Raw genomic sequence first — 15,214 nt, forward strand, 5'->3', positions numbered from 1 at the left:
ATTTATTTAAGGATAGCCCCTTGAGATGCAGCATCTCATTTTCGAGGGGGTCCAAGAGACACATACAGAGATATACAACACAAAAAACAACATTCAGTACATACATACAATAAAGACAAAACAATACTAAGACATACAAACATTACAATACAATACAATACAGACAGTACATTACAATAAACAAAAGTGCGTAAATTAAAAACATGAGCAGTTAGTTTTGAGATGGCAAAAAAGGGATGACTTAAAACAGTAAAAGGAGGAGATTGATCTTAGAGAGAGTGGAAGATTATTCCAGTCAGATGGGGCTTTGTATCTAAATGCTTTACGGCCAATTTCTTTTGAGATGATGGGTACAGAATAGAAGGGATATTGCATGTTTCTGAGAGAATGTGAGGATCTGAAGGGAATCAGAAGTGATTTTAAATAAGAGGGACAATTAGAGTAAATACATTTAAAAATGAATAGAACCAGTGGAACTGACTTCTGGATTTGGGCTGTAGCCAGTTAAGTGATTCATACAGGTGACAATGGTGAGTTCTGAAGGGACATCGCAAAATAAACCTACATAATGAATTAAAAACAACATTAAGGGGCCTGAGGTTGGTGTCAGAGGTGTTTTGGTATATGATATCGGTATAATCTATGATGGGTAATAGCAGCTGAGAGATAATCCTTTTTCTGATTGGAAATGTAAAACAGTTGATTGAGCGATATAATGAGGAATGACAGCCGTAAGTTCTTTTTATGATATAATCAATATGGGGTTTAAATTAAAGTTCAGGGTCGATCCAAAGTCTAAGATATTTAAATGAGTCAACTTTATGGAGAGGTGAGCCATCAACAAAATGAATGGGCAGATTATGATGATAAGATTGGGTGTGTCGTGTACCAAAAACCATGCTGCAAGACTTCTTTTGATTGAGTAGGAATCTGTTGTTAAAGAGCCATTGTTGAACAGAGTTGAAATCAAGCTGTAGGGAATGTTGGATTTGAGATATGTTGGAGTTGGAGGTGTAAATAACAGTATCATTGGCATAAAGATGAACAAGACAGTTTGTGCATAAATGAGGTAGGTCGTTGATAAAAATGGAAAAAAGGAGTGGTCCCAAGGTAGAACCCTGTGGAACACCTTTATCCACAACCAAATAGTCGGACTGAAAACCATGAAAAGAAACATACTGACGTCTATTGTGGAGGTATGCATTAAACCATAATACAGCCTGTTGACTTAAACCAATAGAAAACAGTTTGTCCTGAAGAAGTCAACCATATCAAAAGCCTTAGATAAAGTGTGAAAATAGCATCAGTGAGTTGGCCTCTTTCAGTGTGGCAGCCTGTAACCATTGGTTAAATGGCCCATTCGGTTGGTATTCAGATAACTGGGGCTTTACTGGTATAATGCAATAGCACCACCCAGTGATGAAACCCGTGTACACGAAAAAAATGACCCACTCTAAACGTTTAGAGATTTTTGTACATGAACTCACCCCTACATTATACAGTATTTTTGCACTAAAAACATACTGGACAGGAACTGTAACCAAATAACGGCCTGGTGCAGGTCGATGCAAAAAAACCCAAAACAAAATAAAAGCCTTGAGCAAATAGACCCTGGTTCTTTTAAATGCCTGGGGTGAAAATCGATTTTGTGAAATAAACGCCCGGGCTACTATTTGGAATTCAGGACGCACGCGGGTGTAGGTGATCATGGATATTTGATGTGGGAAAGATGTAGCCAGATGTATTACCTGTTTTAGAGACGTGGCTTTCTGTCCATCCGTCCGTCCATCCGTAGCACGAGTCATGTGCGCCACTTCACCACTGACCAATGCGTAAAAGTGCAAACAGTCCCTCAGCCCTGCAGGCAGGGAGAGAGCAGCCCTCACGAGCTGCTCTCTCCCTGCCTGCAGGACTGTCCCTCCTTGAGGCAATGAATGAGGAAATAATCACCCCAGCATTTAATACGCAAAATGGAGTCAAACCCCTGGCAGCTATTACATGCCCGGCGGCTATATGCCACCGGGCGACTATTTGGAAATATATGGTATGTGACAATAATCATATGTGTATAATAACAGAAGTGTGACTAATGATAACAGCAAGAGGCATCTAGCAGGATCACGGCAGCTCTTGTAGGCTGAAATCAAGAGGATCACATTAACCAGTGCGCAATCATCATACTTGACAATTATCACGGGAGAACAATCTTTGTTATATCAAGATAACGAGACAATGAATTCGTTAACACGAGAAAACAATCTTTGTTATATCGAGAGAGCGAAATAATAAGTCGTTATCACGAGATAACAGTGCACAAAAAAAAAATTAAATAAATAAATAAAAAATACATGGCTGTTCTCATATTCCGTACTGGACAGCTATGTTGACTATGTAAGAATACGTCGGTTATGCCCAGGTATTGAATCAAATGTGTTTTAAGACATTTTTGCTTAGTACGCCTTATTGTCTATTTGTCTCATCATGTTTCATGGACACGGCGATGTGAATAGTGCTGTTTCAGCTCATTTCTGCTCAGTTTTGAGGACTTCCGGGTCTATTTTCCTCTGCTGAATGAAACCATGGCGACACAAAATGCGGGGTACCTTATTGGTGTAGCGCGATCACGTGACGGCCGTGCCACCACTTGTGTACCAAATCTCATTATGCTCAGGTGGAACAGATCATTATACTCAGACATAACAAGTGCCGAATTACGACCCCGATCACAGGACTCTTGCAGGGTTATGAGCTATGAACTCCCGCTGATTAGCTGAACATGTATCGATCTTTTTTATGAAGTAAAGATCGTGTAATCCCCAGATGTCGGAACGAGATGAAACGATAACTGCGTTCACCTTATGGCCTAGTGTGAACGGGGATCGGTTCAATAACATCGTAATATAAACGCATACGTTTTTTAGAACGCAAAGGACAGACTTTTCTGTTTTTACTGAAATCATTGTCGTATAAACGGCCCCTAAGCCACGAGCCAATTTGGCAAGAAAACACATTAAATATAAATGAAATGATTATATAAATGATCTGACTATGATAAAAGATAGAATATGCATCCCATGCTTACACATATTTGTCAGTTGTGTCTAAACAGAGAGTGAGAGAGACAAGTAGAGCCACACATGCACACACAGTCAATCACAAACACACGGACACAAAAATACATACACAATCACACACACAAGCAGACAGGGACAGAGCTCTATAATTGATTTAAACAGAGCAGAGAACAGAATTGCTCACTGACCAGCACTGAGAAATGCGCCTGTGCGACAATTGACACATCAAGGTGCTTCCACATCCGGTGTGAACCCAACGTGACATCACCCAGTCTTATAATCCTGCTTGCCTTGCCAGCAAGTGACGACATGGGTTTTCCATACTCTGTTTGGGTGTGTGTTACATCACAATAGTCTACAACTGACCTCAGCCAGATGTGATGTTAGGTATGTCAGTGGTTCTAATGGCTGTATCTATGACAATATAAAGGATGCATGGGAGTATGAGGGCAGTGATGTTTACAATGTTTGAAAGGGATGCTTCTATTTTTGTATGTAAAGTGAGTATAAATAAGGCTTAAGCTTTAAAAATAAGTGCATAAATACCGACAAAATAAACACAGAGTATGGACAAACGTCTGCTTTCGTCTCTATATCTAACGTTGAGCATAAATGTGCCTTATACCTTCCAATCATCAGAGGCCATTGCAGCCAGGGGCGAAAATCCCATTTCATAGGTGGGGGGGACAATAAACAGTAAAATTTTCGAGAATAATTCCAGGGGGGGACAACGAAAAAAAGTTGTAGCCTGTCTTTTATACAGCATATTTTACCGCAATTTGATGCTTTAATCTTCTCTCTATCTCTCCAACAGGCAGAGTGAATGTCTATACTTATGAGAAATGGCTTAACAACTAAACATTTCCTGCAATTAAACTGGTTAACTGGTTTTTTAACAGTGTGCTGTGAGATCTGCCGCTGCACACCTCACAACCGTGCGTAGTAGTTGCGCGTAATGACCGCTCCTCGTCGGTTAAACTGCACGTCTCTCATGTTTGTCTCACTGACAGATGGAGAGCCTACAGACAGGTACCCATTAGCTATGAGCCGCTCCGCCACTGACTGCTCTTGTCCTGTCCTCTCTCTCTTCTTTCTCTCCTGTCCTCTCTGACTATCACTAAACTTAGTGATAGTCACTGAGCTTAATCATTAGCTTTTAGCTTAGCAGCATTCGTAAATTGAGTAGGCTTTTGAACAATGCAGGAGAAATGTTGCAGACAGTTTATATTATCAGCCTGGGCCTGGGGCTTGTTGTAACAGTACAGGGTATCTGCAGGTTTCAGTAAGTTAAATTTAAGACTTTTTAAGACCTTTTTAATGCCACCTTGAATGGATTTTAAGGGAAGCGAAAAAACGATAAATATAAGCGCTGTACTATAACCAGTGCTTAATTTGTAAAATTAGAAGTAGGGGAACACTTTTGGCCTCTGAGGGAGCAGTGTTCCCCCACTCCCAAAAGTGCACCAGAGCCGCTTCACTGTGCAACTCCAAATGGAATGGTTGTGACATCTAGTATTGTCACGGTACCAAAATTGGGACCCACAGTACGATACCAGTGAAAGTATCACGGTTCTGAGTAGTATCACAATACCACAGCGAAAATGAGGCAGATGTGCCTTTTGTCATTTATAAAAAGATAAATCACTTCTATAATACATCAGTGATATTTCAGTGGAATAAATTACTTATTGACTTATTCATACTTCAAAAACAGCATCAATAAGTGATTAACATGGGGGGGATTGAAATAAAATAAAAAAAAAAAAAAAATCAACCAGCCACCCTCCTCCCCTGACAAGTAAAGAACAGTCCCTTCATAAGTAAAGAACAGTCCCTAAAGTGCGATGAGGTTTGTGGACTGTTACCTGCCACAGACAGAAATGTGAACGGCTCGTTTCTCCTCTGACACGCCACATACCTGTGTGCCGCCACAGCTCGGCTCTCCAGGTACCACTGGGCAGTCATGACACCAACGAAAGAGGAAATTACTGGACCTGGAGTCGGACTTCACTGTCGCTGGTAAGCCGTTATTTTGCGCTGCATAGCCGCCGTAGGATATTTGACCGCCATATTCCTGTCTGTGACCCCCGTTCAACCCACAACCAGCAGGATTCGCCTTTCATTTCTGCTGCTGGTTGAAATCTGGACTCGCACAGCGTGCTGAATGATGTAATTTGCTTGCACATAGAGCTCTGTGGAAAGCAAATCACTGCCGACAAGTAAAAAGACATAAATAATAACTTTCACTGCTCAAAGATACGCACGTCTGGAAAACAAGCCACTACAGCAGCATATTGAGTGCCAGGTGGCCAGCGCGCGCCGATAAGCCCTTTTCACACAGAGCGCGCAAAGTGCAGACCGCCGCCGACAAACCCATTCATTGTGTATGTGCTACTGCCAGCGCACACGCCGTTATTGGACGGCGCATAGACACTCACAGAAAAGTGCCGCAAGAAAAAAAAAAGAAAAGAAAGAAAGTCAGATTAAATATTCCTGCCACAACAATTTTAAGACCTTTGAGTAATGAATTTAAGACATTTTTAGGCCTTAATTTTAGATACATGAATTTAAGACTTTTTAAGGCTTTTCAAGGATCCGCGGATACCCTGCAGTAAATGGGATGTGTTGTAACTTGTGTAAGTTAAACTGTGTCTGTGTGAGTGTAGATCTTACCCCGCTATGCGCAATGTGGGCAGCTGGGTCCAGCCACACGCTTCTACTGCTGCCAAGCAGCCCCGCCCGTTGGAAAGAGTGTGGGATATACCACTACTAGGAATGGGAGGGGGGAACTAAATCTTTTAAGATTTAAATAGCACATTATTGTGCGATTATAATAAGCACCGCTTACATTGTGCTTTCAATAAATACTACTGCACTGTTCAAAAATTATTGTGTCTCAAATTATTCTAGGGGGGGACAGCTTTACTGAAGGGGGATTCATGTCCCACCTGTCCCCCCTGTCCCCCCCGGGATTTCCGCCCCTGATTGCAGCTGTGTTTTTATCTGGTGTGGTCTTTAAATTGGAGATCTATTCAAGAAAATTTGCTAATTGAAACCAAGACAGTATCAGCATCTTCTGTAACTGTTACACATACAATTTACCTTGCTTTTTGTTGTGAACAACAACAAAAACCTAAATAGATCAAGAATATGCTCTGAAATAATATGTAGCCCTTCCTTTGGTAGTCAACTGTTTTCTTCATTGAGATGCTGTTTTTGTCCTCCAGCTGAGCTGTTTGAGAAGCCAGAGGTGAGCGACATAAAGTTCCTGTTCTTAGTCGGAGGCTTTGCTGAGTCTCCCCTGCTGCAGCAAGCTGTCCAGGACATGCTCCAGGGCCGCAGCCGCATCATCATACCCCATGATGTTGGCCTTACCATTCTGAAAGGTGCTGTGCTGTTCGGCCTGGACCCCAGCATCATTAAAGTCCGCCGCTCACCCCTCACATATGGGGTGGGCGTCCTCAATCGCTTCGTGGAAGGCAAGCACCCGCCGGAAAAGCTGCTGGTGAAAGATGGCACACGCTGGTGCACCGATGTCTTTGACACCTTCATCGCTGCTGACCAGTCTGTGGCACTGGGTGAGATGGTGAAGCGGAGCTACACACCGGCCAAGCCCTCTCAGCAGGTTATTGTCATCCACGTCTACTGCTCCGAGAAGGAGAAAGTGGGATTCATCAGTGAGCCCAGCGTGAGGAAGTGTGGGACACTTCGCTTGGATGTGAGTGGAACGGAAAGCACAGCACCACGCCGTGAGATCCAGACACTCATGCAGTTTGGTGACACAGAGATTCGGGCTATGGCAGTGGATGTGTCCACCGGACGCACCGTTAAAGCTAGCATTGACTTCCTAAGCCATTAAGAAGGGAACAAGAGAGCTAATGTTCCAAAATTGTTGGAGCAGTGAAAATTGAAACATACACCTTAAACACACACAAACACACAACAAGCTGTGGATATTTACTGAAAAGTGGTAAGGATAATGAATCTCAAGGCTCAGTCACTCTCAGTTTAAGTGTTTATGGTACATGGTTTGAATGAAAGTTCTAAACTTCACCTTAGAATCTATGTTACGACAAAAAAAAGAAAAAGTTCTGTGTGATTTATGTCCATCACCTCATTTTGACCCTGTAGTCTATTTGCTGAGGAGGTCCATAGTGTTCTTACACATAGCAAACCCTTTTACCCCATGCTGAGGCTAATGCTTTGTTGAGTCAGGTTGAAGAGCTGCTCACAGGAAAGATGAAGGCTTATTCACTTCCTATTCACCATTGCAGGACAGCTTTTCAAATCTTCTCTCACTGCATTCCAGAGGAAAGACTCTCAAAGCCATACATCAATAATATTCTAACACTAACACTGTGGATACACATTCAGAATGTATCTTTACATGCATCGATTTCTTTCTGTCAGATGACAGCAGATCATTGTGTATTTGTGCACTACAAAACTTATTGTGTATAAGGTCATAACAAGTCATCAAGCTTTTGGAATAGCTACTTCAGTACAGTTCTGAGGGCCATATTAGTGGCTTTTGCAAGATTCAACCCTTTTAACACAGTACAAACTGTTAATATGTCACACTGCTGCCAGCCATTTTCCAAATCATACCATTTTATTTTACATTGATTTCTTTCATTCAAGGAACAATAGATAATTACTCATTACTAAGAAAAGGGGGTTAGGCCAAGCTTGGCTAGGCCATTTAATTGGACTACTGTCCAATGGGAGGAGAAATATTATTATTCACTGAAGTGTGTCCAAGTCCGCTACGATAGGTGGCGATATGCGCCCTTTCAGCTTGTTAGTACTGGACCCTTTTCTGGTTGACCCATCACGTCAAAGATAAAACAATTGACAAACAAGTTAGCTACAGTTAGCTAGTGGCAAACTGGCACCATGACGGACAACTTTACAGCTCTACACCTTTTGCCCGTCCATGGCTCTGGATGTAGATTACGTTATGTTGTTACCGGCCTCTTCTTTCAACTCCCAATCACATTATCTGGGTGTGGTAGTCCGACTTTGAGAAATTCAATTTAGTACGTTTTCTGTCGGACTAACGTGTTTACATGTATTTTAAAAGTCTGTTTTTTAGTTGGACTAACACAATATATAGATTTTCTCTGTCATGTATATGTACTGACTGTTAGCTTGCATTTTTAGCTTATTCATAATAAAGAACTACTGGCCTAACAAGCTTTGTATGGCTGTGTAAAACATATCGGCCATGGATTAAGATGGCAACAAAAGTTGCCTGTGTTAATATCGTTAATATAATAGTAAACTAACTGTTCACATCTAGGAGACTTAGAGCAAAATGAGCATATATTTTAACACTTTTAACACACTGCTTCTTTTTTTTTTTTTTTTTTTTTTAGCTTTTTCATAACAATTCATCAGTTGCCTAACCAGCTCGACATGGCTGATTAAAACACACCAGCTGTGGATAAAGATGGGTCTTGGATTCGAAACATTTCTGAAAAATATATTATGCTTGTTCAACAGATAAGCAGCTTTTACTGCCTCCCTTATTGGCAGGTTTTGTTACACTTGTGGCAGAGAGCATTGCAGACAACAGGAGAACCAACCTTAAACCTTTGTCTCTAAACTACTGTAGTAAAAAAAAGTCTCCATTCAGACTTAACTCACCTATTTAAGAACTGATACATGTTACCAAATGACAGTCCACCACTACCACAAAGGCAATATCCCTACCTGGGAGAAAGGAAATCAGTCTAAAAACTGAGGGCATACCTCTAAGAATCACCACCAAAAATATCAAGTAATCAGAATTTTAACCAACAGGCTAAATAATGCAAAACCACCAGTATGTTCCTTTAAGATGATCCTCAGTGAAATATTAATCCAAGAATGTGAAACATGCTGCAAGGTCAATCTGAAAAGCAAGTACAGCTATCAAATGCGCTTAATTGTTGCCTTTATTTGTTAATGCTTCTGACTATTAGATATGGACAAAATGTCCCTTGCCCACTTGAATATTTGATCCAGGTGTGATTCTGCACAGAGGTGCAGGCCAGTTGAGACAGCCTGAAGTGTTTATTTCTGTAAATACAGTATTTAAATATTGTACAGATTTTTAGTATTGTTTTTGCAGCTTCAGAACCGAGAGAGAGAGAGAGAGAGAGAGAGAGTGTGAATGTGAGATTGGGTTTGTGTATGTGTGCTTTAACACAATCATCTCTCAACATTTTGTTCTCACCAGCCATAGCATAAGAGGCTGAGGCAGATTTGACTGCTTCGTTTATTCACAGTGAGATATTGTATGTGTCTTCTGTTACTCTCTTTTTCGCTATCATTAAAAGAAACTTGAATACCTCCGTCCTTAAAAAGGCATTTCAAATATGAAATGGTAGCAGTATCTAAATGTGTCCAATCCTCCTTTCCATCCCTCTTGCAGTACTGTAGGGTAGGTAGTTCTGTTGGGATTTCATTATGATTTATAACATATTCACTGAATAAATATTAAGACAATATTTTTCCCTTTACTGTGAAGACATTGAGTCACTGAATTTAGAAATTATAGTTTCTTTGACTGAGGCATAGTCAGCAATAACCATACAAGTGAAAAGCCACATTTTCAAATGCTTATGAAAGGTTTAAGTTTTAATTAAGAGTGCCTAGTATGAATAAAACGTGATGTCAAGAGTCATTCACCCTATCAGGGCATACACTACATTCCCTCGCCTGCCTAATGATATCCTTAGCTTTATATATGTGTGACTTCAGACATAATCTCTGAGCACTGGTTGTGAATTCATCAGAGGCTTTTGTCACGTCTAAATGTTGGACATGTGAAGAAGCGTCAAAGGCTAAATTAAAGGGGCATTGCTTTGTGTTTTCTCTTACCTTAATCAACCTCCTCTGGCAGCCAGGAGAAACAGCACTGGTAAAAAAGAATCTCTGTCCTCAGTCAAGCATGGTGATGTAGTGACCACATCACGCAGTGGCTCTGTGGGTGTTACCTCTCATTGACAGCATTGTCAATGGTGCAAATTCATGTGTGAAGGTCACAGTATGCTTTAAAGCAGCACATTCTCACTCTGATCTCGTTACATGTCCATGTTTGGTCATGGACTTTCCATGTCAAGATATGACGTGCAACGTGCCCTGAGGTGCATTGGTTGTTAACGTTTTGGGACACTGTGTCAGCGTCAGCTTGATACATACATTGTTTTCAAAATACACTTCTGTTTTCACAGGAAATGTACAGTTTGCATGACTTTGTTGTACTACGTCGGTACAACACCGCGAATTGATGTTTTTTTCCTTCAACAAAAAATGCACGTGTTTATGTTTTGCCAACACATGCATGTGGTTGGGGGTTTTTTTGGCAACAAAAGCACATGGTTGAGTTTAGGCAACAAAAGCACGTGGTTGGGTGTAGGGAAAAAAAACAGGGTTTGGCTTTACATTCACATGGGAAGAGAACACCGGCCTCCTAGGTGAAAGTTGGTGGTTGTTGGACCCATCTACCACCTCTCCCACCACCCTACACAGACATCTGCCCCCCTTAACTGTCGCTGTGATCCCGGCATGTTTACCCTTGAAGCCACCAGGCCCTACAATAATGGCAACCAGCGTTGTATCATGCCAACGTGAAAGGACAGCTTTTTGTTGGTGTCTGACCCCAGAAGTCATTGACCAAGCATTGGTATTAATTGACTTGAGAGTGACATCACGTTGTTTAAAGTAACTACAGTAGGCCACTGACCCCTCAAGCTCTGTCCGAGAACTCTTTTGTCAGCCTTTGGACTCTTTATGCAGTTCAATAGATTGTACTTTCAGGGTACAGTCTTGGCTGACAGTCTCTCCCTGATGTCCTTCATGGTGTGTTAGTTGCAACACTACTAATTGCTGCATAAAGTTGGCATCACTGTAGGATGGTCTGTTAAGAAAAGTTCCAAAAATAGCTTAGTTGTTAGTTTGAAACATACTGAGACCATCAGAATTCAAGTTGGACTAGACACCAAAGCGCTGCACAGATGTACTATGCCACCATGAGTGAATCCACTGATTGCACTGATTCTATTGAAATGAAAAGATTTTGGTTTGAAAATGTGCTGTTACAAATGCTGGTGTGAAAGGGCCCCTATACCTGTTACAGTGTGTTATCTTGCAAAGTTTGATTGATTTCATACAGTATGCTGCACATTTTCCTTCTGTGGTAGTCACAGTTGGATACGTTCACTTCAATTCGTTCACCTGACCCTGAGTGTCACCATATCCTAACCTTGCACAATTCAACGAGGCAAATCTTGCTCGTTGGCTTAAATCTGCTAGCTGATTAGTGTGGAGCTAGACATGAAACATGCAGTGAAGAGGCTTCATATCACCATGGCAAATACTGGAAGAACAATGAATCTCCTGTAGATGGTTTACTTGTTTGACTCAAGAAAAAGGCCAAGTATTGACCAGCAAACCCACAGGTATATTAGGACTTTTCTGCTGTGGTGTTTCAAGGAACTTAATATCTTAATTATAAGATCTAATAACCAGTTTTTAAGGTGTTTTCTTAGATTCTTTATTTGGTCTTTGAATCAAGGCTTGTCTTGCTTTTCTGTCAGTGTACAGAGTCGCACACAATGCTGTCTTCAGCACTCTTTGCAATGCATGTTTCGCATGCGTCACATAGGAATGACGAAACAACAAGCAACAGACAGTAAGTTGATCGCTAATACTAATACACAAAATCAAGGTTTACCACAGATGATGATGATGTTGTTAATTATGTTGATGGCATATTCTGGAATAACCTTTGTGCTCCATAGTTTTATCACTGTGTTGAGGACTGGTCGTGCTGTGTTTAATACCCTGCTGCTTTCTGAGCTGATGTAGTTGATGTTAATGCTCATAACTTACAGCAGCTCATAACTACCATTGCAGAGCAGCACTTCACATACTTTACTGATAACTAACCTAATAACCTTTTATTCCTTCTACATATCTCTGTACTCACAAAGGATGGATATCAAGAGGAAGGATTTATTAACACAATGTTTCTATTGTTTCTTTGGATAGATAAAAACAATGTAATGTGTGAATCCTTGAGTATTATGTGGTGCACAGGATACTGTTATGTAGCAGCTTTATACTTAAAGCTATGATAAAATTGTATGAAGACATGTTTATCCTTCTATTTTCAGCTTGTCAGGCAGCATTTGACATTTCAGCTGAAATGTTAAATCTTTGGTCAATCAGTCTGAAGTCAATTGGTTCAGTGGATGTGATCTGAGGTAGCAATCTAGCCAGCTTGCATCATATACAAGTATCTGCTTAACACTATCTAAAATATTCAGCAATTCAGAAACTGTAACTGCTAGAATGATTAAGCTTATAGTTAGGAACATTGCAGCCACATTGAAATGCAACACAATGTACACTTTGTTCTTTTAGTTCTTCATTGATAATGCAAAGGATTTTTTTTTTATCTTGAGTTACTTAAATGTATTGTTCTCTTGCAATTTTCACACAGTAATGGGTGTATTTTGATTAATGCCAGGTATTCACTTTCAGACTGTCACCAATAAAATGTATGTGTATTTCAAACAACATTCCTTTGTGGAGACTTTTCTGCTAATTTAATATGGCTTTTTACTTATCGAATCAAAGTATTCACATTTCCCCACTACAGAAAAATTTGACTACAAATAATCAAATTTTAACATGTTACTTTTTTAAATTATATATATTTTTATCCAGTTAACTGTTCAGTGAGTATATTGGAAATTTCCTTCAGGATCAATAAAGTATCTATCTATCTATCTATCTATCTATCTATCTATCTATTGAATATATTTTTCAATATGAACATCTTGAAACCATGTATCTCCAAAACAAGAGTAAATTTGGAATTGAGGGAAAGTTTTTTACCTGGGTAATTGATAAAAGTTCCTGCAGTGGAAAAAAGGGGCTATTCTTGCGAACATGATATCTCAAGAACACTTTAAGGAAATTTAAATTTGACACAAACATCCATTTGGACTGAAGAATAAACTGACTACAAGTTTGTGGTCAAAGGTCAAGGTCAATGTGACCTCACAAAATATGTTTTTAGCCATAACTTAAGAATTCATATGCTAATTATGACACAACTCCACACAAATGTCTAATAGGATAAAATGATGACATTTTATATCCAAGAAGTAAAACTGTGCTGATTGTATAGATCTTCTCTGCTGTTGTGGGGGAAGATGTGTGTAAAGCATACATGTTTTTACAGACATGGATGTGAACTGTAAGAGAAACACAATGAAAACCTCTTCATTTGTGTTTGTAAATAGTTAAGTTGGCCTAAGAAGTAGGAGAAGTTTCTCGACCTATTCGGAAAAAAAAGGTAGGTTTGGTGTTTATTGAACAGTAACTCTGCACACTGTCAGTAAAGACATTCTGGTAAGGAAACATAATGAATCTTTTGTTTGTTTGTCAACCAAACAAACATATTGAAACATATGCATATATCAAGTATAAAAACAAAGGATAAAAATTAATATAATGCATGAAACATACACCAAATGCAGAATGTAAACTCCCTCCGGGTACCTGAAACCTGAAACCCCCAAAATACAGAGGGTATCACCTCAGTGGCCTTAGTGGAAGATATACTACTGCCTATTTGAATAACTGCTACATTTAAATCTAGAAAAAATGGTGGTCCATTGTTGTTAAGATGGTAATTAGGAAACAACACAGAATAATTTCAACTATCCAGTCTTTGATAGGATTGGATTGGACAACCAAAAGAAAAGCCATGCAGCTTCCATGTAGACATCATAAATCCTCTCATCCTAGATTTCACAATATCAGCTCTCTTGCTCTCTTACAGAAAAAGTGTGAACGGCAATATGGACTGAAGTCTTTGTGAGGCAACACTGCCACCAAGTGGATTCAATCAGGAATGAGATTCACAGATGAGCACACGTATCAAACACTTATTTGTAATTTATGAAAATCTCAGAGAGGGCTTTCTATGGCTCAAAATCTCAGTCTAACCTATCTTTTCTTACTTTTGTAAGATTTTAGGCACAGTCACGTTGACCAAAGTGTCACAATAGGTAATCCATTATATGTTCAAGAAGTCATGTTATTGCTTCTTCTAAATAAAAAAACAAGTGGTAGCAAGATAATTTTGACATATTTGAATTTCTGACATAAAGCCATTCAACCAGTCACATAATAGAAAACGCCTATGCAGCCATATTAGAAACTCTCACCTTTTGGATAAGAGATACATAGATCAAGAGTAGGGCTGGGCAGTATGGCCTAAAATCAATATCACAGTATTATTATTTTACACCTTAAAAAAAACAATTTAAAAAGCCAAACAAGTCTAGGATGGAAACTATCGTCAGAAATAAAATGGTTGCTAATCCATCCATAATTGTGTATAAAACGTTATATAGTGTGTATAAATGTTAGAGGGAAGAGGGAGGGCTGGCGGCTCCCGGTCCACCTTCTTCGGCGGGCATGGGTTTGGTGCAGTTGGCCAGGCCACCTCCATCACGTAGCAAGGGAGGTGCGTGAGACAGGCAGGCAGTATGGCTCATGTTTACTGCGGTATGTTACAGTCTCCGCGAATACCGCCCAGCCCTAATCAAGAGTAGGCTATAAAAACAAGTAACACATCATTTGAATGATTTTGCCTCTTGTCAATAAAGAACACTTAATATATCAATGGCAGTCTTGTTCAGAAAGAGTGAAACAAGATGCTATAAACATAGCTAGTATCTAGCATTAGTAGTGATCAGCAGTGGTTTAACATTAAGTACAGGCCTTTGGCCATATGTTACTCACCAAATGAAGCTAAAAACCTGCTGTTTGTTTGGATTAATGGTCAAGCTAACGCTGACGAGTTTTTTCGAATAGACAGTTTACCATGTAGGATTACAGGTACTCTGGTCCTCTGGTTGTTAAATTAGACATCATCTGCACACAGACAGTTCCCTATTGCAGCAGTTACTCTTGATGGTGCCAGACATTACTGCAAATAGATTTGTGACTTCACTGCAAAGTCTCTAAAGAAAAAAAAAACAGCTCCCTTTGTTGTTTCTACTGAGCTTCATAGTTTACAGAATATCTGATACAGGAACTCTCCATTAAACCCTTTTTTTTTTAGTTCCCCT

General features: G+C 39.9%; 1 protein-coding gene across 3 annotated transcripts in view; it reads left to right on the plus strand.

Annotated features, from left to right (window-relative positions):
- The window catches only part of hspa12a (heat shock protein 12A), a 251,759-nt gene extending 239,113 nt beyond the window's left edge, over nucleotides 1–12,646 (plus strand). For all 3 annotated transcript variants that reach the window (XM_049601196.1, XM_049601199.1, XM_049601197.1), the window contains one exon: nucleotides 6,302–12,646. In XM_049601196.1, the coding sequence (XP_049457153.1) occupies nucleotides 6,302–6,933 (632 nt within the window). In that variant the 3' untranslated portion in view covers nucleotides 6,934–12,646. The remainder of the gene's footprint in view (nucleotides 1–6,301) is intronic.
- The last annotated feature ends 2,568 nt before the right edge of the window (nucleotides 12,647–15,214 follow it).

The sequence above is a fragment of the Epinephelus fuscoguttatus genome, linkage group LG16 (assembly GCF_011397635.1).
Source record: "Epinephelus fuscoguttatus linkage group LG16, E.fuscoguttatus.final_Chr_v1".
NCBI classification, from domain to species: Eukaryota; Metazoa; Chordata; class Actinopteri; order Perciformes; family Serranidae; genus Epinephelus; species Epinephelus fuscoguttatus.